Genomic DNA, 25,968 nt, shown 5'->3' with positions numbered 1-25,968 from the left:
TTAGACAGTAAACTGTTTAATGTGAAAAAAAGTATATCTGTTTGAGTCTTTTTGATGTTTAATAACATTTTCTCTTTCGTAACTCTAATTCATTTGTGTGTTTTTCTATTTTCTATTGCACTCATAACATATACAATCAGATATTATAAAAGACAGGAAACAGATGTCGGAGATGAGCAGCTGTGAAGGTTTGAATAAACGTATTACACCTGAGTATAATATCATGTAACATGTATGTATTTACCATTTACTTATGTACCAGAAAGCTCTTTCTCACTTCAGCATTTGCTTCACTTTTCAGACTGTTTAATTCATCCAAGAACCCAAACAGATTCTGATATTAATATTAAACCAACAGAACAACGGGAGTCAAGCCCATCAAATGTCTGCTGATGGATTCGGTCTGCAGACATTAAACAGTTGACATTTAAGAGGTATTACCATATAATATTCTGGTATTATATAAACTATAAGAGGATATTACATTACATTACATGATAGGATATTTTGATGTTTCGATGGAAAGTTTTTTTCCAGCAGCCGTTTCCAGCGAATGTTTCCAGCAAATGTTATCAGCGAACGTTTCCAGCGAACGTTTCCAGGACCGGAGCACTCATGGAACAGTCACCATTAAACACATAGTTGGATTAAGAAAAAGATGATGTGTTGGGTTAAAATGTAGGGTTAGGGTTACGTAAAATATGACATAAGTTAAGTACGTTACTTATTTAAAACAAGTTAAAAATAATTCAACATAAGGGAACGTTGACTTTGTTTCATACGGCCATAAACAGCGGTGTTCTGCAGACTTTGATTAGAAACCTATTTATAACACATCAACATGTGAGGTTCTGACAGTCAGCTATACCTAACCCTGCACCCCAAACAGAAATGTTTTAATAAAAGGTTTTCTCCCAGTCAGACCAGTAACAAACACGTTTGTCTTCCAGTTAATCCAGTGGTAAGCTGGTGGTTTCCAGTTAGTCCAGTAAAACAGATGTAGTTTTCCAGTTAGTCCAGTTAAACCAGTTAAACCAGTGCTCTGAAGAGGAAGGACAGAGCAGCTCCTAAAGCCAAACCCAGAGACAGAAAGAAAGCCATGATGGCTCCGGCTGTTTCTGCTTCATGAGGAAGAACATTCCTGAAACAACCAGAGGGTTTTATTTGTTTTTATCAGTTTATAAAAACATGTATTTAAGGTTTCATTCAACAGTTATTATCAAGTTATTAAAACATGTATTTAAGGTTTCATTCAACAGTTATCAAGTTTATTAAAACATATTTAATTTTATTATTCAACAGTTATTATCAAGTTTATCATATCATGGTGTGTTTCAGTGTGTTTGTTGTGTTTGTTGTATTTCAGTGTGTTTGGTATGTTTGGTGTGTTTGTTGTGTTTGTTGTATTTCGGTGTGTTTATTGTGTTTGGTGTGTTTGTTGTGTTTGTTAAGTTTCAGTGTGTTTGGTGTGTTTGTTGTGTTTGGTGTGTTTTGGTGCGTTTGTTGTGTTTCTGGGTGTTTGGTGTGTTTGTTGTGTTTCCATGTGTTTTTTGTGTTTCTGTGTTTGGTGTGTTTGGTGTGTTTTGGTGCGTTTGTTGTGTTTCTGGGTGTTTGGTGTGTTTGTTGTGTTTCCGTGTGTTTTTTGTGTTTCCGTGTGTTTGGTGTGTTTGGTGTGTTTGCTGTGTTTGCTGTGTTTTGGTGTGTTTGGTGTGTTTGTTGTGTTTCAGTGTGTTTGGTGAGTTTTTGTTTCTTACTTTGGACCGAAGCACATGCAGAGGCTGGCCAGGTATCCATTACTGAAGGCGAAGAGGATCATGAAGAAGATGAACCAGCCGTCATGATGGAAGAAGACGGGCAGGTGGAGACGAGGCTGAACGTTACACAACATGAAGAGAGGGAGGAAGCCAAGACGACACAAGATGGACACGGGAAGTACCAGACTGTCCTTTCCGGGCTGAAAACAGAGACAACAACTTATATATAAATTAACTAATCAATAATTATTGATTATTATTATTGATATATATATATATACAACAAAAAACAAATACACAAAAAAATACACAAAGTGTGGAGAAGACGCTGAGAATGCTGTGCTGATTGCTGCACCGATAGAGTAAGACCTTTTGGTGGAGGCAGTGTGATGGTGTGGGGCAGCATCTCCCTCACTGGAAAAACAAGGCTTATTATCATTGGAGGCAATCTCAATGCAGAGAGATATAGAGATGAGATTCTGCAACCAGTGGCAATCCCATATCTCCACAGTCTGGGACTGAACTCTATCCTCTAAGATGACAACGCTCGCCCCCACAGGGCGGGGTTTATCAGAGACTACCTCCAGAATGTGGGAGTGGAGAGGATGGGACGGCCTGCCAGCAGTCCTGACCTCAACCCCATTGAACACTTGTGGGATCAGCTTGGGCGTGCTGTTCGTGCCAGAGTGACCAACACAACCACATTGGCTAACTTGCTACAAATGCTGGTTGAAGAATGGGATGCCATCCCACAGCAGCGTGTGACCAGGCTGGTGACCAGCATGAGGAGGAGGTGCCAGGCTGTTGTGGCTGTGTATGATTCTTCCACACGCTACTGAGGCTCCTGATTGTGAAATGAATTAATTGTTCAATAGCCAATATGTCTTATTTCTTCAAACTTCAATCATCCAATCCACAAAATGCCAAACGAGTCAATGGCAGAATAAGCGGATGGCATTGGCAGAGAAGATTTTGCAAATTTTTCGAAGAGTCTCTCCTCCTCAGCCTGACCTAGTCTCTCCTCCTCAGGCTGGCTCAACCTAGTCTCTCCTCCTCAGCCTGACTCGACCTGGACTCTCCTCCTCAGCCTGACCTAGTCGCTCCTCTTCAGTCTGACTCGACCTAGTCGCTCCTCCTCAGCCTGACCTAGTCTCTCCTCCTCAGCCTGGCTCAACCTAGTCGCTCCTCCTCAGCCCAATAAGACCTAGTCTCTCTTGCTCAGTCTGACTCAACCTAGTCGCTCCTCCTCCACCCGACTCGACCTAGTCTCTCCTCCTCAGTCTGACTCGACCTAGTCTCTCCTCCTCAGCCCGGCTCGACCTAGTCTCTCCTCCTCAGCCCGGCTCGACCTAGTTGCTCTTCCTCAGCCTGACCTAGTCACTCCTCCTCAGCCTGGCTCGACCTCGTCGCTCCTCCTCAGCCCGGCTTGACCTAGTCTCTCCTCCTCAGCCCAACTTGACCTAGTCTCTCCTCCTCAGCCTGACTCAACCTAGTCGCTCCTCCTCAGTCTGACTCGACCTAGACTCTCCTCCTCAGCCTGACTCGACCTAGTCTCTCCTCCTCAGCCTGACCTAGTCTCTCCTCCTCAGTCTGACTCGACCTAGACTCTAGCCAGGATCAAGCCAGGATGCACAGATTAGACTAGGTCAAGCCTCACTTCATCAGTTATCCTGGATTCATAAGTTTGACTTTTGTGCAATACCCCTCTGATTTTTAAATTAACTTAACAGATGTAAACGATTAAACAACATGAAAAGAGGGACCATGAAACCACATAGGAAGTTCCTGAGATGTCCTTCCCTGGCAGGAAACACACAGAGACAACAACTGATTGATCAAGTTAGCCGACTTTCAGTCAAATACAGTCCAAGTACAGACGGAGGATACACTAATAGCTGTTTACTGTTTAACAGTCTTAATTATATACTGTATATATTTATTCATATTAAACTCACCCACATACAGGCGGCCGTTAGGCTCCGGCCGGCCCAGTCACACAGGTTAAATAGCAGGAAACAGCTGACGGGAATAAAGTACCCCTCTGTTGGAGAAACAGTCACAGGTTAAAGACAGGAAACAGCTGACTGAGATTAGGTCCCACTCTGTTGGACATAATAGTGAGAAAGAACTTAGTTAGTAGTTGTTGCTAACGCTAACCCGAGGTAAACAAAAGTCTTAACTCTGATTTCATCTGATACAAGATGAAAGGAAGAAGAAGCTGAGGGAAAATCTCAAACAAGCAGAAATAGACGGAGAGGGCTGAGAGAGAAATCACTCACAATAATTAGAATATATAAATATATAAACTACTGACAGAGTGATAGAAATGAAATATATAAATGGAGCAGAAGTGCTGACTCACCCCAGGAGCCTCCGTTAGCGAGGGTGGATCTGGTGTCGGCGGTGATGGCGGGAAACGTGCCGATGGTGACGGTGAAGGTGAAACAAACAGACAGAGCCAAAAGCCAGATCTGAGGGTCAAAGGTCAGCAGTCAGGGAGACACAAATACTGAACCAAGTTATATACATGACAACTAAATTATATATTAGAGCTGCAACAATCACTCGATTAGTCGATTGATTGTGAAGTAATTTCTCTTGCTGATTATCTTTAAGTTGATAAAAGAAGACATTTGAGGACATCATCTTGGGCTTTGGGAAACACTGATTCTCATTTTTCACCATTTCTGACATTTTAGTTTGCTCGTAGCTCTGCTGCAGTATGACGTGTCCATGTTTGTGATTGGTCGTCTGATGACAAGTCCACATTTGTGATTGTTCGTCTGATGACGTGTCCACATTTGTGATTGGTCGTCTGATGACGTATCCACGTTTGTGATTGGTCGTCTGAAGCAAACCCCGCCCCTTTCATGTTAACGGGCTGTTGGACTCACCTGAAACCAATCATACTCATCAATGATTTCATGGATAAATCAGTAAAACCGTTCTGTCTCTGACCTTCTTAAAGATGTTAATCATGGAGACGTCCTGCTGTGTGTTGGGGTCAGCTGCTTCAGCTTTACTCTCTGAGGAAGAAGAAGAAGAAGAAGAAGAAGAAGAAGAAGAAGAAGAAGAATAAGAAGAATTTATTTAGTTGTTTACAGTGTTTTATAGTCACTTTGGCACTAATTTCAGAACCTTGAGGGAATTTTTCAAAACTAACACTTGTTTCAACTGCTTCGATACGATACACATAAACCTGAAATCATTTGTTCATTTAACAAAGATCAGCTGTTCAATATTACACAACTTAACATCAAAGTACTACTACTTCAAAAGGCAATTCACACATTACATTTCAGATGATTGTCTATTCATTTCATTACAATGATCTAACTATCAATCGATATATATATATAGAATATTCCATGTTTAGATCATGAAAGTTACAAGATAATGAGATTCATTGTCACCAGTTATCGTGGAGCATGAACCAATTAGACTACATGATCTATGGATGTAATATTTCATTATCGTTCTTTACTGTAATGTACTACTGTTTACCAGACACTGTTTCTATGGTCCAATGTACTACCTTTACTGTAATGTACTACTGTTTACCATCCACTGTTTCTATGGTCCAATGTACTACCTTTACTGTAATGTACTACTGTTTACCAGACACTGTTTCTATGGTCCAATGTACTACCTTTACTGTAATGTACTACTGTTTACCAGAAACTGTTTCTATGCTCCATGTACTACCTTTATTGTCATGTACTACTGTTTACCATACACTGTTTCTATGGTCCCATGTACTACCTATACTGTAATGGTACTACTGTTTACCAGAGACTGTTTCTATGGTCCCATGTACTACCTTTACTGTAATGTACTACTGTTTATCATACACTGTTTATATGGTCCCATGTATTCCCTTTACTGTAATGTACCACTGTTTACTAGACACTGTTTCTATGGTCCCATGTACTACCTTTACTGTAATGTACTACTGTTTACCAGACACTGTTTCTATGGTCCCATGTACTACTACTGTAATGTACTACTGTATATCAGACACTGTTTCTATGCTCCATGTACTACCTTTACTGTAATGTAATGCTGTTTACCATTCATTGTTGCTATGGTCCCATGTACTACCTTTACTGTAAAGTACTACTGTTCATCAGATACTTTTTCTATGATCCCATGTACTACCTTTACTGTAATGTACTACTCTTTATCAGACACTGTTTCTATGGTCCCATGTACCACCTTTCAGACTATTTACAGTATTGACAGTACTGCACTATATGCATGCAGGCCCTTGGAATTGCTTGTCCAATTCTGCCAACTCGTTACTGATGATTGAGATATATAACTTATACATACTATATATAAAGTACTATATATATATATATATATATATATATATATATATATATATATATATATATATATATATACACACACACACACACACACACAGACACACAGACACTATATATAATTTACTCGTACCACATTGGTCTGTAGTATTCTCTCTACTACTGCAGTACTTTTACAGGGATGTATTTGCATGAAGTACCATAATGAAACATGTATCACCTATTTTGTACTTCAATATTTAATGATTGTACGAATGATGACCCAGTGAAATTATGGGTAGCTTGTTTGTGTTGTTGATCTAGAGTAACGTTTCAATGGTATTTCACTATAAATTAGTTTTTGAACCAATGATTGTGCAAGATGTCTTTAAAGATATGAATGCACAATGCAATGTTTTGAACATTGGACAGTCTGTTTTACAAGTGATGATCGTTGTGAGTTTTGCATCTAGAGTTTTGAAAAATGACATCAAGGTTCTGAAATTAGTAGCAAGTGATTATAAAAACCTGTAATGAAACTATGAATGGAATTAAACGATTATTACTGACAACGTGAGGTAAACCAAACCGAACTTCTAATCTAAACATGTAAATCATGGTTAAATATGTAGGTGTGTGTTCGTACCGCTGTTCATCAGATTTACTGAGTTCTCTTCTTCTGCTCTCTGGTTTCTCTGCTGATAAAACTGGAAAAACTCCTGAAAACACACACAACCTGAAATATATATATGTCTGTCTGTCTGTGTGTGTGTGTGTGTGTGTGTGTGTGTGTGTGTGTGTGTGTGTGTGTGTGTGTGTGTGTGTGTGTGTGTGTTACCAGTTTAGGCAGCAGGATGTAGGAGAGGACTGACAGGAGAATAACAACACAGGCTGTGATGAAGTAACCGAACGCTGCATCATGAAGCTCTGAGCCGCCTGACGGAGGGGGGGGGGATATTTAAAATGTCTCTGATAAAATGGAAGATGAAGTATTATTTATATATATATATATATATATATTTTAAGGTATATATTAGGTCTGTCAAACGATTAAAAAAAGTAATCGAATTAATTAATTAATCTAAATTAATCACATACATAATTAACAGTGCCTGAACCGATACTTTTTAATGAAGTTAAAAAAAAAGAAAAAAAGGAAAGGTACTAAACAACAGTTGGTGACATTAAAGAACTTGTTTATTGCTAAGGCCATATGGTCAAAATGAAAAATTAAATAAAATTAAATGATTTAATAATAATGTAATCACTATAACAATAACCTATTTCACTAGTAAATTGCTGTTGAACGACAAAAACAACCAGCAGATGGGAAAAGGACATTTAACAATAACTTCGAATGCACCACGAGGCTGTAAATTACCAGTTTCATTGAACGCACCGTCTTTGTTTTTCCGACGTCAGCAGCTGCAGATTGTTACACCCTGGTGTTTTATCCTCTACAGTAAAACACAGTCAAACTTTATACAGTTTAGCGTTAGCTGTCAACATTTTAACTGTGTTTAATCCAGCTACTAGCTACCAGTAGGCTAACGTTAGCTGCTGTTGGGTATAGTGTTAACTAGCGTCACGTGCAGCGGGGTTTGTGTTTCCTGTAATGTCTGTTTCAGAGCATCAGAGAGAAGTGCAGACATATCAGTGGCACCAGATTTCGGTAGACAACCCTATTCAGAAAGAAGATTTGTAAGAAAATGTTCCAATCAATGATCCAGGTAGCACATTCTAATCGAAATGAATGCTTTATTTTGACAGCCCTAATATATATATACAGTCAGGTCCATAAATATTGGGACATCGACACAATTCTAATCTTTTTGGCTCTATACACCACCACAATGGAGTTGAAATGAAACGAACAAGATGTGCTTTAACTGCAGACTTTCAGCTTTAATTTGAGGGTATTTACATCCAAATCAGGTGAATGGTGTAGGAATTACAACAGTTTGTATATGTGCCTCCCACTTTCTAAGGGACCAAAAGTAATGGGACAATTGGCTGCTCAGCTCTTCCATGGCCAGGTGTGTGTTATTCCCTCATTATCCCATTTACAAGGAGCAGATTCAGTTTTTCAGGAGTTTCCGGAGTTTATTTCAAGTGTGGTATTTGCATTTGGAATCTGTTGCTGTCGACTCTCAATATGAGATCCAAAGAGCTGTCACTCATTAGGCTGAAAAATCTAAACAAACCCATCAGAGAGATAGCAAAAACATTAGGTGTGGCCAAATCAACTGTTTGGAACATTCTTAAAAAGAAAGAACGCACCGGTGAGCTCAGCAACACCAAAAGACCCGGAAGACCACGGAAAACAACTGTGGTGGATGACCGAAGAATACTTTCCCTGGTGAAGAAAACACCCTTCACAACAGTTGGCCAGATCAAGAACACTCTCCAGGAGGTAGGTGTATGTGTGTCAAAGTCAACAATCAAGAGAAGACTTCACCAGAATGAATACAGAGGGTTCACTACAAGATGTAAACCATTGGTGAGCCTCAAAAACAGGAAGGCCAGATTAGAGTTTGCCAAACAACATCTAAAAAAGCCTTCACATTTCTGGAACAACATCCTATGGACAGATGAGACAAAGATCAACTTGAAGAGTATGGAGAAGGAAAGGAACTGCTCATGATCCAAAGCATACCACCTCATCAGTGAAGTATGGTGGTGGTAGTGTCATGGCGTGGGCATGTATGGCTGCCAATGGAACTGGTTCTCTTGTATTTATTGATGATGTGACTGCTGACAAAAGCAGCAGGATGAATTCTGAAGTGTTTCGGGCAATATTATCTGCTGATATTCAGCCAAATGCTTCAGAACTCATTGGATGGCGCTTCACAGTGCAGATGGACAATGACCCGAGGCATACTGCGAAAGCAACCAAAGAGTTTTTTAAGGGAAAGAAGTGGAATGTTATGCAATGGCCAAGTCAATCACCTGACCTGAATCCGATTGAGCATGCATTTCACTTGCTGAAGACAAAACTGAAGGGAAAATGCCCCAAGAACAAGCAGGAACTGAAGACAGTTGCAGTAGAGGCCTGGCAGAGCATCACCAGGGATGAAACCCAGCGTCTGGTGATGTCTATGCCTTCCAGACTTCAGGCTGGAATTGAATGCAAAGGATTTGCAACCAAGTATTAAAAAGTGAAAGTTTGATTTATGATTGTTAATCTGCCCCATTATTTTTGGTCCCTTAAAAAGTGGGAGGCACATATACAAACTGTTGTAATTCCTACACCGTTCACCTGATTTGGATGTAAATACCCTCAAATTAAAGCTGAAAGTCTGCAGTTAAAGCACATCTTGTTCATTTCATTTCAACTCCATTGTGGTGGTGTATAGAGCCAAAAAGATTAGAATTGTGTCGATGTCCCAATATTTATGGACCTGACTGTATATATATATATATATATAACAAGTTATAGATTATATGATAGTTGGGTTATTGATCAGACTTGCGATGGCGCAGATCATGGCGAAGGCAGCAAAGGTTCCAGCGAGTCCCTGACCGCTCATGATGGGAGTCGTATATGAAGCCGGCAGCAGCCCGGCCATCCCAAACAGACTGCCCTGGAGAATGGCTCCAAACGCTGTCAGACAGACAGGAAGTCAGTCAGTCAGACAGACAGACAGGCAGGAAGTCAGTCAGACAGACAGACAGGCAGGAAGTCAGTCAGACAGACAGGCAGACAGACAGTCAGACAGATAGACAGGCAGACAGACAGACAGACAAGCAGTCAGACAGACAGCAGCCCAGCCATCCCAAACAGATTGCCCTGGAGAATGGCTCCAAACGCTGTCAGGCAGGCAGACAGGCAGGCAGTCAGACAGGCAGGCAGTCAGACAGGCAGACAGACAGAGACAGACAGACAGACAGACAGACAGACAGGCAGACAGAGACAGACAGACAGGCAGGAAGTCAGTCAGACAGACAGACAGACAGTCAGACAGTCAGACAGACAAGCAGTCAGACAGACAGACAGGAAGTCAGGCAGTCAGACAGACAGACAGGCAGTCAGACAGAGAAAGGCAGATAGACAGAGACAGACAGACAGACAGGCAGTCAGACGGACAAACAGACTGCCCTGGAGAATGGCTCCAAAAGCTGGAGACACAGACAGGCAGTCAGGCAGACAGACAGGCAGTCAGACAGACAAACAGACTGCCCTGGAGAATGGTTCCAAAAGCTGGAGACACACAGACAGACAGGCAGGCAGGCAGGCAGACAGACAGACAGACAGACAGACAGGCAGTCAGACAGACAGACAGACAGACTAACAGACTGCCCTGGAGAATGGCTCCAAACGCTGTCAGACAGACAGGGAGTCAGACAGACAGACAAGCAGGCAGACAGACAGACAGACAAACAGACTGCCCTGGAGAATAGCTCCAAATGCTGTCAGACAGGCAGTTAGACAGACAGACAGACAGGAAGACAGGCAGTCAGACAGATAGACTGCCCTGGAGAACAGCTCCAAACGCTGGAGACACACAGACAGGCAGTCAGTCAGGCAGGCAGACAGACAGACACACAGACAAACAGAGAGGCAGACAGACACACAGACAGACAGGCAGTCAGACAGACACACAAACAGACAGGCAGACAGACAAGCAGACTGATTTGTACACAGACAAACAGACTCAGACTCAAAGTTAAACTTTGACCCTCAGACTCACAGTTGATGATGACGATCTTCACCATGGTAACGCAGAAGAAGGGCAGCGGCTCGAGAGCAACTTTGACGAGGACAGCGGTGGCCATGAAGACAAACATGATGATGAGCAGGCTGCCCATCACTCGCAGACGCTGAGGAATACTGACACAGAGAGCAGAAGCTCAACGATCGGCTGAGAGTGTTGGGGGTTACGCTAGGAAGAAAAGCAGCTGAGGCGTAAACCACAGAGAAACAAACTGTAAAGATGGCAGCACATATCAAACAGAAGAACAAAGCAAACAGATATCTCAGCTGGTACCAAAGAAACCGATTAAAACAAGATCAGTCAGAAGGTTGGTATGTTTCTTCTCAGGACGGATGGAAAGTTGTTTGTTTTCTAAAGTCCAGTTCAGACCAAAGATTCTGGCCGAGATGAGTGTGAAACTATTGTCTCCCTGTAAGTCTGCGGTCTGCAGCCTTCTGAAAGCAGTTTCCACCAATGAGACGAGATCATTCTACCAATGAGACAAGACGGTCTATCATCTGCATAGAAACCTCTCTCTGGTTCTAACTTCACACTTTTTAGGCTTTTTTCTTAGCTGGATATCATTTTTAGCATCTTAAATATGAATAAGGAGAGTGATAGTGAACTACTTGCTACAGCGGCATTTCTAGTAGCAATGAAACGGAGAAAGGGTTTTATTTCTCTGATTTATGCTTTGTTCTATTGCCGCTCCTTCTAATCAGTCTCTCTCTAGCTCTCTCCACCACATACTGTTCTCTCTCTTCAGTCTCTCTCTAGCTCCACCACATACTGCTCTCTCTTCAGTCTCTCTCTAGCTCCACCACATACTGCTCCCTCTCTCCAGTCTCTCTCTAGCTCTCTCCACCACATACTGCTCTCTCTCTCTCTTCAGTCTCTCTCTAGCTCCACCACATACTGTTCTCTCTCTTCAGTCTCTCTCTAGCTCCACCACATACTGTTCTCTCTCTTCAGTCTCTCTCTAGCTCCACCACATACTGCTCCCTCTCTTCAGTCTCTCTTGCTCTCTCCACCACATACCATGCTCGTTGAGCCTGCATCTAGAACTCTGCCATTTCCACCAGCTGACAGTTTGTAACACAGAAATAAAATTGATCATTTTATTTATATAGTTTGTAGCTGACTTGACCAGCTGACTTCTCTATTGGCTGTTGAAACAGGTGCTGGAGCCCCCTAAAGGTTCTCCAAGAACTACCCAACAATCTCAAGGATTCTCAAATCTCCCTCAGGACTACTTAACCCTCTTCAAGGAAATCTATAACCTCCTGCATAAACATAGTCACCCCAAAAAACAACAACCCCCTCCCCAAAAAGGATCACTGTAAAGTCCTGAGAACCTTCTGGATCTTCCTGAACAACATTAAGCTGTTCAGTGAGAAAACTCTCTAAACCCAGAAAACCCTGGATGTTCTCTGCTGAAGGGCCCAGGGCCACTGCTTGGGTAGATGCCAAATCTCAGTCCACACACGTGTTGACATCAACATGAGCATACTGCGCAGACATCAACACTTAAATCTTCAACAGCATTAACAGACGTTAATGAAGTGGGTATATTTCTGAGACACTCTGGGCTGCAGATGTTAATTTCTCCCCAATTTCAGATCACATTTCCTGTTGAAACATGTTGAATTGTAGTTTTATGTAATAGTGATTTCATAGCAGTAGAAAGTGCCACTATAACCCTGTTACAGCATTAAGTGTTGATGCCTGCACAGTATGCTTTGTTGATGTTGACACATGTATCGGGTCTGATCTAGCATCTACCCACCACTTCAGACCCCTGGCCTCCATGAATTCCCGTCGTCTTCCTTGCTGATTTATGTGTGTTGTTGGACTCTTCTTCATTGGTTTTTGGTGTGTTGTTGGACTCTTCTTCATTGGTTTTAGTGTGTTGTTGGACTCTTTTTCGTTGGTGTTGTGTTGCAGTACTCACAGTGAGTGCAGGAAGGAGTTGAGGCAGGTGCAAAGGAGCAGCGGCAGCATGGCGCACAGCGTCATTACGTTGTTGAATTTAGCCTCCAGAATGCTGCGATGTTCACCTTCTGCTTCTGTCTGATTGGCTGAATAATCAACCAATGACGAGTCCTTCAGACGGCTGGTGAAGTACTAAAGACACAGACACAACCATTGTGTTATTCTGTTTTTATTCAAACTCAAACAACAACGTGTTGGCAGTTCTGCGCCCATTGGTTCCACTCATAGATATATATCTGGCGCCCTTGTTTTATTTTGAGTGCTCCTTTTCTGTTTGGCTTGCTGTAACATGGAGCCTTTTTGACCCTCCGCGGCCACCGGAGGTCATATTCTCTTTTGTTTTCCGAAAGGCTCAATAAATGAGAGGAGTTTTGCTTGTCTCAACCACCATTTGGACTCCTGTTTTCCTGTCCCTGCCACATGCCCTGGTATATCCAACATCCTAAATAAACACAACGCAGAGTCAGACTTTGCTGGAGTTTGCGGCCTGACGGATAGGGGTACATCTTTTGTGCCGTGACCTGGATGGTGGTTTACACGACGAGCAGACAATTTTCAGACTATTCATCTCTGTTGACTCAATGCTCAGGTTTTGTTGTTGCCTCTCATGTCTTAGATATTGGAACAAATAGGTGCTAAAACTGCTTTCGGATAACAACACGACAAGTTATGTTAAATGGAAATGTGAATTAATTGTGTACATGCTGTGGTGCTTGTTGGTGCTTTATACTGTATCTGGTTGTGTCTCCCCTAGCCAACTCATAATACAACACTGATACATCCTTTCACTTCCTTCTATCACTACACTAACTCAAAAGCCAAACATGCAAAGACATTACAAAAACACTCCTCATCGTCCTTTGTCTACTATCCCCCCTGCAGTAAGGCAGACACTATACCACTCACGTGGACCAATGACTGGCACCTATGTGGTAATGCATGCTCCAGAACAGACAGTAATTAACATGGGAGAGGTGAACAGTCCCCATGAATCCCTGCAACGTCACTCTCAGCACCTTCTGAGGTCAACGCCATGGGAGGCCACATCTAACACCATGCCCCCCCCAAGCAATGAGCCTACACCTCCAGCTGCTGGTCATTTTTCACATCCCAGTGTACTCACCCCTCCAGCAACAAGCTTTGTCCCCACACCTCCCAGCCAGGCCCCCATGCCTACTAAACATGTAAGTGTCCAGGGCCCAGCTACAACAGGATATGGTCCCAAGGTCTCAGAGTATGCCTCCCTGACCCCATTCAGTCCTCCTGAAGTCACTCTCCCTATACGTCCTATGACTACAGCCAGGACATCCAGCTCTACAATTCCTGATAATCCCAGCCTGTTGCTCAAACCCCAGGTCTTCATACCTTCAGCAAGTAACTTACAACCCTTTCCAGTGCTTTCAACCTAAACCCATAGGTTTCTATGCATGGCCCCCCAGTGGGCATACAGAGCGCTACAGAAACAGTACCTGCCCCACCTGCAATCTGTGATCCTTTTCCCACCAGCTATCCCATACCTCCTTACTCATCGTATGGGATGTACATCCCTTCATTCTCAGTGTACCAACCTCAGGCAGTAGGTCAATCTTCACAAGCCGTTCAACCCCACCTTCATCACATGCAGGCCACTAGAAAATCCCACACACTCCCCCACATGGTTGATGACGGATTAACAAGGTTTTCACCTGCCCAACCCAACCATGGGGGTTTCACCCAGACACATCAAGTGAAAAATGTTCAAGTGTTCGTCCGGGGGGCTCTGAATGCAAGATCCTGATTGACGACTGGATCCGAGACATCCGAGGCACCTAAGTGGTGAGGCTAGGCGGCTGGTTTTAAATCTCCCCTCACCTGAACAAAGTCCTGAGAGAGCTTTTGAGAGAGTGCATGTCACCGTATTCAGCTGAGAGCTGAATACGGTGACATGCAGAGATCCCTGGACACCTTAGCTGACTTTTATGAGAGGAGCCAATGCACAGGGGAGTCGGCGTGTTCCTATGCCATTGCCTTGAAAGTGACACAGAGATATGGAAGAGGTTCAGAATGGTGGCCAGCCTTTTCCAGATCGGGATACTAAATTGGCTAGGCAGTTCATGAGAGGGCTGACTGACGAGGAAGTGTATATGAGAATCGCACCCATGAAGCCAAGGCTACTAAGTTTTCGGGAGCTGCAAATTGAGCTCAGAAGCCTTGCCAGAGAAACAAAGATTTAATCTCCAACACAAACAGAAGAAGGCGTTAAGCCAGGTCCAAGTTGTTGGTGGTAAAATTCAAAGTGGACCAACCGACAGAGCTGATACAGGGAAGCACAACTCTGGGCTTTCTGAGCTAACAGCGCTTGTAAAAGACATGGCTCTGAATCAGGAAGAACAAAGTAGAAAACTTTCACCATTGGAATCCAAGCTTAACACCACTCAAGTCCCAGATCCCCCCTGGTCTCGCCAAGGAACAGGGAACATGAGCGCAGGAGCCACATTTGTGTGCTACCATTGTGGCAAGCCTGGACATGCAGCAAAGGTTTGCAGAGCTGTGTTGCCGGACAATGAACAGACTCGTCCCCCTGGATCTTCTGCTGCTGTTGTGCCGAGTGAAAATGCTGCCACGGTCAGGCAGCCTTTAAACTCCTAAGGCCTGTGGTAACTGGGGCAACCATGGGCACACATCAAGGTCCCCAACAAGAAAAGCAGGAACAGGGAGCCTCAACAGAGCCCTACACCCCTTTGGTCGGGCCCTTAAATGAGGATCAGGTGGACGTAAATGGCACAAGCTGTAGGGCACTTATTGACTCTGGCTTCCAAGTAACCACTGTCACCAAGGTGATTTTGGCGCTCACATCCTGAACTGTGTAGACAGGAGTTGCACAGGTCCAATATCCCAATAGAAGGTGCTGGTGGTCATGCTATACCCCAATATGGCACACTCTACATCAACCTTAAAGTTCTGGGTAAAGAGTTTACCAATGTGCCTGCACTTGTTGTTCCTATAACGGAGTACCGGTCAGAAGTTCCATTGCTAGTGGGGACCAATGTTATACGTGCCTCCAGATCCCACCTTGAAGCAACATACGGACAGCAGTTTCTTGTTGTGGTAAAAGAGAAACACCCCGAATGGTACACTGCCCTGTTGGAGGTGGGTGACGCTGAGCTTGGGAGTCATGATGGTCGGGTAGGCCCTGCACACTATGCTGGCCGCAAACTACATGTGCCGGCAGGCAAGGAAGTGAATGTGATGTGCAAAGTGACAGGGGGTCCAAGAAAAAAGACACACTGCTCTTGTCGAGAGCAAGGCTGGTTCCCAGCTGCCGGAGGGCCTGGTTGTGGGCAGGGTTCTTTCCTATGTGAAAAAGGGCCGGGTCCCCGTTAGAGTAATGAACTTATCTGCACGACCAGTACTGCTCAAACCACATGTTCATCTGGCAGAAGCATTCCAGTTGCGGGACGTGTTGCAGTGGAATGGCGACAATCAGCATTCTCAAGGTGATGAACAGACGGATGAGGAACGAAATGTACAGAGTGCAGAGCCTGAAGTGTGTCAAAGCCATGACCAGGTTGTCCGCCCAAATCCAGTTGGACACATCCTACCTGGTTATGTGGATCTCAGTGAAGCGGCTGTCCAGGAAGAGGAGCAAAGAGTCCGACTCAGGCAGCTGGTGGAGAAGAATGCAAATATATTTCTATGGATTTTGGACACACAAAAACTGTGCACCATGAGATTCCTCTGATTGATCCCAAACCTTTCTGCCTTCCTTATCGGAAATTACCACCTTCCCAGTGGCAGGATGTTCGTAATCTCCTGAAGGATATGGAGGAATCTGGCGTAATCCGCCCCAGCAAAAGTCCTTACGCCTCTCCCATTGTGGTTGTGACAAAGAAGGATGGGTCGTTGAGGATATGTGTTGATCACAGGAGATTAAATTCTTGTAGCACCAGAGATGCTTTCCCACTCCCAAGAATCGAGGATGCACTTGAGGCCCTGGGTCAGGCTAAATATTTCTCGACCCTTGACTTGATGTCTGGCTACTGGCAAGTGGAGGTGGCAGAGCAAGACGAGCATAAAACGGCGTTTGTCACCCCAATGGATCTTTATGAAGGCCATAAAGGTTGCCACCTCATGAGGAAGGAAGTCCAGTACCTGGGACACCTGGTGTCTGCCGAGGGAATTCATACAGACCCAGCAAAAGTAAGCAAGGTAAAGGACTGGCCACAACCCACAAGGAGGTTCTGCAGTTTCTGGGCTTGGCAGGATACTACAGGCGATTTGTGGAGGGTTATCCGAGTTAGCAGCACCCTTGTATCGTCTTACCTCTGGCGACCCCAAAAGGAAGAACAGGGGAAAGAAGAAGCCTCCTGCTCCTGAGCCACGCTTTCTCTGGACTGAGGAATGCACAGAGACATTTTGTATGCTGAAAGAGAAACTCACATTGGCTCCGTTGTTGGGCTACCCTGACTACACATTGCCCTTTGTGTTAGAGACAGATGCTTCTGAAGAAGGTCTCCTGGGCTGTCCTGGCACAAGTTAAAAGTGGGACTGAGAGGGTGATAGCATATGCCAGTAGGGGTTTAAGCCCAGCAGAAACTCGTTACCCAGCTCACAAGCTGGAATTTCTAGCACTCAAGTGGGCGGTGACAGAAAAGTTTTATGACCATCTGTACGGGCACAAGTTTTCAGAACATTGAATACCAAACCTGGTAGGACAGAAAGAGAGACCTGGGGAGAGCGAGCCTCTCTCCTCCTTAAATAGTGGAGAAGATTGGTGGTAAAAGATGGTACCCTATATCGCAGAGTTCAGGATGGCCAGCATGGAATCAATGAACAGTTAGTCCTGCCCCAGAAGCTACAGAGAATGGTGAAAACAGCCCTACATGATGAATCAGGCCACCTGGGATTCGAACGGACGCTCACTCTGATTCGAGAACGCTTCTACTGGCCTAGGATGTTTCAAGATGTAAAAGTGTGGTGTGAGCAGTGTGAGCGTTGCTGTCTCAGGAAGACACCCACATCGGGCCTCAAAGCTCCCCTTGTCAGCATACATACCAATGCCCCTATGGAGCTTGTTTGTATTGATTTCCTGACACTGGAAAAGTCTGTTAGCGGAGTTGAAAATGTGCTGGTGGTCACCGACCATTTCTTCCGTTTTGCCCAGGCTTACTCAACTAAAGACCAGAAGGCAACTACAGTGGCTAGGGTGTTGTGGAGGAACTTCTTTTGTCGTTTTGGATTCCTAGCAAAGCTCCATGCTGATCAGGGGCACAACTTTGAGAGTGCAGTGGTAAGAGATCTGTGCAAGATTACTGGCATCACCAAAACACACACCACTCCATACCACCCTCAGGGAAATGGAACCACTGAGAGGTTTAATCGTACTCTGATGAACATGCTGGGCACCTTGGACCCCGACTTGAAACCTCGCTGGCACGAGTATGTTGATACAATGACACACGCCTATAACTGCACTCAACGGAGGCCAACGGAGGTCATATTCTCTTTTGTTTTCCGAAAGGCTTAATAAATGAGGAGTTTTGCTTGTCTCAACCACCATTTGGACTCCTGTTTTCCTGTCCCTGCCACATGCCCTGGTATATCCAACATCCTAAATAAACACAACGCAGAGTCAGACTTTGCTGGGGTTTGCGGCCTGAAGGATAGGGCTACATATCCATAGATACTTCACTGACCGCTGCAGTTCATTACAGCGATACGTCAAGGTGGCCGTCAGTTTGGGACGGACATGTCACACCGCTTAATGCATGCAAGTCTAGCGAGGCAGAGATCTATCCACAATGAATTTTGAATAGATTTTTAAGCGGTTTGCTTTGCTACAAATGCCAGACATGTATTTATGAAACAGGATACTTGGTTAAATTAAAAATCCAGGTTTTCATACTCAAATACCTAATCTTGTGTAGATAGTAACAGTACGCAACTTTAAGCCTTAAAGGTCCAAAATGTAATATTGTTGAACGGAGGTTCAGTTGAAAACCCCAAAACAGCTAAAACTATATTGCTGCATAGAATGTATTAACCCAAAAACAGCTAAAACTACAGGTGCTGGTCATATAATTAGAATATCATGAAAAAGTTGATATATATTTCAGTAATTCCATTTAAAAAGTGAAACTTGTATAATGTATACATTCATTCCACACAGACTGATATATTTCAAGTGTTTATTTCTTTTAATTTTGATGATTATAACTGACAACTAATGAAAACCCCAAATTCAGTATCTCAGAAAATTAGAATATTACTTAAGACCAATACAAAAAATGGATTCTTTAGAAATGTTGGCCAACTGAAAAGTATGAACATGAAAAGTATGAGCATGTACAGCACTCAATACTTAGTTGGGGCTCCTTTTGCTTGAATTACTGCAGCAATGTGGCGTGGCATGGAGTGGATCAGTCTGTGGCACTGCTCAGGTGTTAGGAGAGCCCAGGTTGCTCTGATAGTGGCCTTCAGCTCTTCTGCATTGTTGGGTCAGGCAAGTTTGCTGGCCAATTAAGAACAGGGGTACCATGGTCCTTAAACCAGGTACTGGTAGCTTTGGCACTGTGTGCAGGTGCCAAGTCCTGTTGGAAAATGAAATCTGCATCTCCATAAAGTTGGTCAGCAGCAGGAAGCATGAAGTGCTCTAAAACTTCCTGGTAGACGGCTGCGTTGACCCTGGACCTCAGAAAACACAGTGGACCAACACCGGCAGATGACATGGCACCCCAGACCATCACTGACTGTGGAAACTTTACACTGGACTTCAAGTAACGTGGATTCTGTGCCTCTCCTCTCTTCCTCAAGACTCTGTGACCTTGATTTCCAAAGGAAATGCAAAATGTACTTTCATCAGAGAACATAACTTTGGACCACTCAGCAGCAGTCCAGTCCTTTTTGTCTTTAGCCCAGGCGAGACGCTTCCGACGCTGTGTCTTGTTCAGGAGTGGCTTGACACAAGGAATGCGACAGCTGAAACCCATGTCTTGCATACGTCTGTGCGTGGTAGTTCTTGAAGCACTGACTCCAGCTGCAGTCCACTTTTTGTGAATCTCCCCCACATTTGTGAATGGGTTTTGTTTCACCATCCTCTCCAGGGTGTGGTTATCCCTATTGCTTCTACACTTTTTTCTACCACATCTTTTCCTTCCCTTCGCCTCTCTATTAATGTGCTTGGACACAGAGCTCTGTGAACAGCCAGCCTCTTCAGCAATGACCTTTTGTGTCTTGCCCTCCTTGGGCGAGGTGTCAATGGTCGTCTTTTGGACAGCTGTCAAGTCAGCAGTCTTCCCCATGATTGTGTAGCCTACAGAACTAGACTGAGAGACCATTTAAAGGCCTTTGCAGGTGTTTTGAGTTAATTAACTGATTAGAGTGTGGCACCAGGTGTTTCAATATTGAAACTTTTCACAATATTCTAATTTTCTGAGATACTGAATTTGGGGTATTCATTAGTTGTCAGTTCTAATCATCAAAAGTAAAAGAAATAAACACTTGAAATATATCAGTCTGTGTGGAATGAATGTATACATTATACAAGTTTCACTTTTTGAATGGAATTACTGAAATAAATCAACTTTTTCATGATATTCTAATTATATGACCAGCACCTGTATATTATTGCTTAAACTATATTAATCTGTGTGAGTGCTTGAAAACATATCAATCTGTATTGCATTTATGACAGGACAGATAGTGTGCTTTAGAGAATTGCAGTTGGTTGAGTGGAAAAGTACTGACAGAGAAGTGAAGTTCATTTTCATATTGCTGCTAAAGTGAAGAGAACTGACAGTTTGTGCAGAGCGGTGCAAGAGTAAGTCGGCCGACCACAACCTGTTGACCCCCAACTGCATATCCTGTATGGCACGTGGTGTGTGTTTTCTGTAAGCCTCTGCTGTATTGCCTTGCAAAAATATGAAATTATAGTGACACCCCGAGCTGCGTCTATGAGGGTAGTTGTCATGAAAAGGAAATTGTCTGTAGAGACTAAAACGTTTGTTTTGTCCCAGGTAAGTTTGGATGTTTGGAACATGGGGGCTGATGGGGAATGACTCGTCTCAAGCGGCCGCTCGAGGTACTGCAGTCAGCCACTGAGTTACCACTTCAATAACACACACAGGACAAAAATATTTTTTTAGCATCTTACTGAGATATCACTAATATCTGAAATAAAATAAAAATAAACATTTTACCTGACACAAGCTAGCATTAGCTTAATTCAGTATCAGGACAGTCACTTAGACTAGACTGCTGTTTGAGTTTTTACTCAATATAATTCCCCATCCTTCAAAACAAAAGCTGGTTCAGAGCATAAGATGCTGTGTAGGTGGAGCACAGACAGGAAGTGATGTCATACCATGGTAGCCGTCATGAAGAAGTTCCAGGGCAGCAGCGTTCCCAAACCGAGCATGAAGAAAATCAGCCAGACGCCAAAATACCTGCAGAAAGACATTTTCAAAGTAAAATGATAAACATTTTATTATGAAACACATGAACACTCTGAGTTTTTGTCTTTGTTCTGCAGGCAGCTGTTTATCTTCATATTTTCAACCATTTAACCCTGAAATATTAAAAACATCGTGTAGCAATACGTGTAGTTTACTCTGAGCAGATAGATAAAAGGCTGGGTATCTGCTCTTTCATAGGGGGGCACATGAACTAATTTCACAGCATAAGAAAACAAATAACACATCAATCATTCACATTATCCCCGTTATTACATGGCTACTTACCAAATACGTCAATACTACATTATCCCCGTTATTACACATTTACTTACCAAATACATCAATACTACATTATCCCTGTTATTACACAGCTACTTACCAAATATATCAATACTACATTATCCCCGTTATTACACAGCTACTTACCAAATACATCAATACTACATTATCCACATTATTACACAGCTACTTACCAAATACATCAATACTACATTATCCACATTATTACACAGCTACTTACCAAATACATCAATACTACATTATCCACATTATTACACAGCTACTTACCAAATACATCAATACTACATTATCCCCGTTATTACACAGCTATTGTGATGGCAAATTTACATTTAAGCATGATTCTCTATATTATTTGTATAATTTCTTTTAGTGTTTCTCTCACAATACTGGAAGGGAGTTTTTCTTATTCTCACATGTTGAAAGTAAGAGCCACAAAGTCTGGGAACGTAATGTGTACGCTGAACAGATAGGGGCTACAAGGTCACCCTAAACTATCTGTTATTTCTCCCTGGATAGTTGAGACTTCTCACATAGTTGAGATAAACGAGATGTCTAAACCTTTGGGTAGAAAGTGCTACAGAGGGGAAGAAGTGAAGTGGCTACTGAATGTCTGACTATGTTTGATTGTAAGAAATGTTGAGTCATGTTTAGAAAGGGGGGTATGTCTTTCTATCTCACTGGAGATGCATATATACTGTGTGCTTTTTCTTATTCGTTGAAGAGACCTTTCACGCCAGCGCTGCGTGCCTTTTGTGAACCGTGTGCTTCTTTGTAAAGTTGCAAGTTTATAATAAAATACAAAAACCTAACTTGGTTTAGTCTTCGACTGTCCTTATTTTGTTTCACCTTCCTATTTTAAAACATCTACACCTGCTGCATCGAAAACTTCCACCACACTACTTACCAAATACATCAACCCTACATTGTCCCCGTTATTACACAGCTACTTACCAAATAAATCAATACTACATTATTCACATTATTACACACATTATCCCCATTATTACACAGCTACTTACCAAATACATCAATACTACATTATCCACATTATTACACAGCTACTGTACTTACCAAATAAATCAAAAATTTGACTCAAAATATTGATTCAAAATAAGACTGTCAGCATTAACGCACTAATCGCGATGTGATTAAGGGCCGAGCATAACGCGTTATTTATTTTTTTATATGTTAATCGCATGCCGCCATTTATTAATTTATTTTACACTTCACTGGGCTTGGCGTGATGCCTAACAGGCTACTATTTTGACCCTTTGCAGCACCGTTAGTTATCATCAAGCTGCCATACTTCCTCCTGCTGCTGCAGGCTGCAGGATGTGTGATGCACATGATGCGCATGATGGAGAAACACAGCAGCAATACAATCTGAATGGAACTTTTTATTTTCCAAAACTCCTGGACAGCTCATTAGACAAGTCGAAAGCCATATGCACGTTGTGTAAAGCCAAATTAAAATATCACCGCAGCACGTCAAGCTTGAGCTACCACCTGCGAGCTAATTAACGTGACTCAGGTTGATGCTAGCAGGCTCAGGCAAAGCTCTATTTTGGAGAGTGCTACACGCTGACCTGTTGATGAAACCAAATCCAAAAAAATTACTACAGCTCTTGCAAAATGGGTAGCAACTAACTGCAGACCTGTCAGCATGGTAGAGGACTCCGGTCTTAAAGACTTTGGTTGGCATGTTCATGTCCCGTCTTATACATGGCCGTCGAGGGGGACAGTAGTTTCACCTGACCCGTCTTATACATGGCCGTCGAGGGGGACAGTAGTTTCACCTGACCCGTCTTATACATGGCCGTCGAGGGGGACAGTAGTTTCACCTGACCCGTCTTATACATGGCCGTCGAGGTGGACAGTAGTTTCACCTGACCTGTGTTATACATCGCCGTTGAGGGGGACAGTAGTTTCACCTGACCCGTCTTATACATGGCCGTCAAGGGGGACAGTAGTCTCACCTGACCCGTCTTACACATGGCCGTCGAGGGGGACAGTAGTCTCACCTGACCCGTCTTATACATGGCCGTCGAGGGGGACAATAGTCTCACCTGACCTGTCTTATACATGGCCGTCGAGGGGGACAGTAGTCTCACCATACACAGCCTGTACCACACGGAGAAAGCAGCCACACTGGAACTGCTGCAAAGTGCTGCAAGGTGATCACTGGACGTCAGTGACTAATCCAGATTATTTAGGAGTTACTGCACACTAGATTGACTCTGGTAAGGATAGGGTTCTTTAGTTTTTAGTTAGGTACTTGGAGGAATGGTGCAGTAATGACAGATTCACACATTTTTCTTTTGTTTACAGTAAATAAATAATTACAAATCTTAAAGTCAAGTTCATAAAGTAACTTTCTTTGCATCATTTGATTCCCAGTTAAGATCATCTGGTAAGAATGGCTTTCATTGTTAATATGGACTTAAAAACTGTTCTGAAATGCTAAATAATAGAATTTTAATAATGTGATAAAATATGTGATTAATCGCGATTAACTATAGAAATTCAGCGATTAATCACGATTAAAAAAAATTTATCGTTTGACAGCCCTAATATAAAAAAGTTTTTTATTGCTTTTGCTAAAGAAAATACACGGTTGAACAATACGTCCATAGCAACTTAAACTCTGGAGCCTACTCATAATTCACATTAAACTGAAAATGTTCTTTTTACATACGGTAAGTACTCCATTTAATGTTTGCCTCATGTCTTTTTATTTCTCTGTCATCCAGTTTTATGTGTCTGGTAATCTCTCTGCTTCTTCTGCACAGTTTTCTGGTTCTCCATTTTGTTTCTTTACTTTTTTTGCCCCAGCTGATGAATTACTCAAATGTCTTTCTGTGGATTGACAGATGTCCTCCAGAGTGATCAGAGCTGCATCCATAGCAACGATCTGTTATAAAGAATTATACAGCTTTGTTAAATACTTGATTCTGATTGGTCAATCATGGCATTCTGCTGTTCTGTATGTTGCCATGGACACAGTTCTGATCACAGTCTATGAAAGGACCATTTTAAATCAATAAAATCATTTTGTGTCAAATTCTTTATTTCTTCAGTAAGCAGTTGTGTAATAAACGTCCTAATGTCATTATTATGCAGGACCCAACACACAGCGAAGGATTCAAGGAGTCAATAAATCTACTGAACACTGAGAATTCATTACCACCCCAACTCAGAAACATCGATTCATCCCCCATTTCAAATTGCAACTCAAAACACATCTGTTTAAAACTTCCTATTCCACTTGATGTCAATTACTCTGCCTCTTTCTGTTGTTTCTATTTTATTCTTTATTTTTATTTATATTTTTTGCTGCTTTTAAATGTCTTATGTATCCCTGTACGGTGTCCTTGAGTGCTGAGAAAGGCACCTTTAAATAAAATGTATTATTATTATTATTATTATTATTATTATTATTATTATTATTATTATTAATATTATAAGTTGTTTTTGACTCACTTGTCTCTCGGGGAGCTGACGGCCATTTTCCTCTGAAGAACTTATCGACTGAATAACCAATCGACTGAAGAACCGATCGACTGAAGAACTGATTTCTCTCAATGTTTTGCAGGTATTTTCCTCGTCAGTCAGAATCTGCTCCTGATTGTTAAACCTCAACAACAACCAGCTGCTCTCTCTCTCTGTTAAATTATTCTCTAACTCTCTAGTGTGTCAGGAGTCTTTGTTTGTTAAATATTCTGGCAGTTAAAGCTTTGTCTCTTTCAGTCTTTCTTTCCAGACAGTTGTGAAATACTTCTTCCTGTATTAGTCACGTTTTTTTTTTTTAATCCTGCTTCCTCTATCTTCCTCCTGTGGCTCGTCTCTCTTCTTTCTGCAGTTTCAGCAGAATCAGTTCTTCAGCGGCAGTGCCCTTTGACCTCTGGTATCAGTTCAGTGGACTTTGTTACTGTGGAGATGGTGACGATGTGATAACAGAATGCCACAGTTTAGTTACCATGAAGAAATATTTTTAACTTCTTTTGAATGTAATTATTGTCAGATTCAAAGGAAACAAATTATTTATTATTCATGACATTAAATGTTAAACTGTTTGTGATCTTTACATGTCACACAGAAGGTGGAATAAAGTTTGTCTCATGTTATTAATGTTGAATAAAGTTTGTCTCATGTTATTAATGTTGAATAAAGTTTGCACATTGAACTGTTTCACCTGCGTGACTCGGTTGGGTTTTATAAAACTAAAGAAAAAACTACACCAGCACTTCTTTGTATTTCTGTTTATATCTTCATGTTTATATCTTACTTACATATTCATTATCTAATAAAAGAGAGAACTAATCCTGCAGCATTTGCAGTTTGAGTCAGTATTTGTAATAAAAAGACATTTTACAATAGCTAGCAGATCAATATGATCAGATCAGTAATCATTAATGAGAGGGTGAGGCTTCGCTCCGCTGTGTGTTCACTGTGCTCTAACAAGCGTGGTCAAAGTGTTTCATTTTTTTTG

The 25,968-nt window shown here is 42.4% G+C and overlaps 1 protein-coding gene across 1 annotated transcript; it reads right to left on the bottom strand.

The window, feature by feature from the left end:
• Nucleotides 1–2: 2 nt before the first annotated feature.
• LOC144513685 (equilibrative nucleoside transporter 1-like) lies at nt 3–25,248 on the bottom strand. Its single transcript, XM_078244864.1, has 12 exons — nt 24,960–25,248; nt 21,089–21,170; nt 12,707–12,879; nt 10,753–10,892; nt 9,531–9,665; nt 6,900–6,997; nt 6,708–6,780; nt 4,713–4,780; nt 4,117–4,225; nt 3,710–3,795; nt 1,755–1,954; nt 3–1,141 (listed from the first exon to the last, which is right to left on the bottom strand). Exons 1-12 carry the CDS (start codon nt 24,983–24,985, stop codon nt 1,030–1,032), a joined length of 1,302 nt encoding a protein of 433 aa, XP_078100990.1. The 5' UTR covers nt 24,986–25,248; the 3' UTR covers nt 3–1,029.
• Nucleotides 25,249–25,968: the final 720 nt, after the last annotated feature.

The sequence above is a fragment of the Sander vitreus genome, unplaced genomic scaffold (assembly GCF_031162955.1).
Source record: "Sander vitreus isolate 19-12246 unplaced genomic scaffold, sanVit1 ctg318_0, whole genome shotgun sequence".
NCBI classification, from domain to species: domain Eukaryota; kingdom Metazoa; phylum Chordata; class Actinopteri; order Perciformes; family Percidae; genus Sander; species Sander vitreus.
This window is presented reverse-complemented; position numbering and strand designations above follow the sequence as displayed.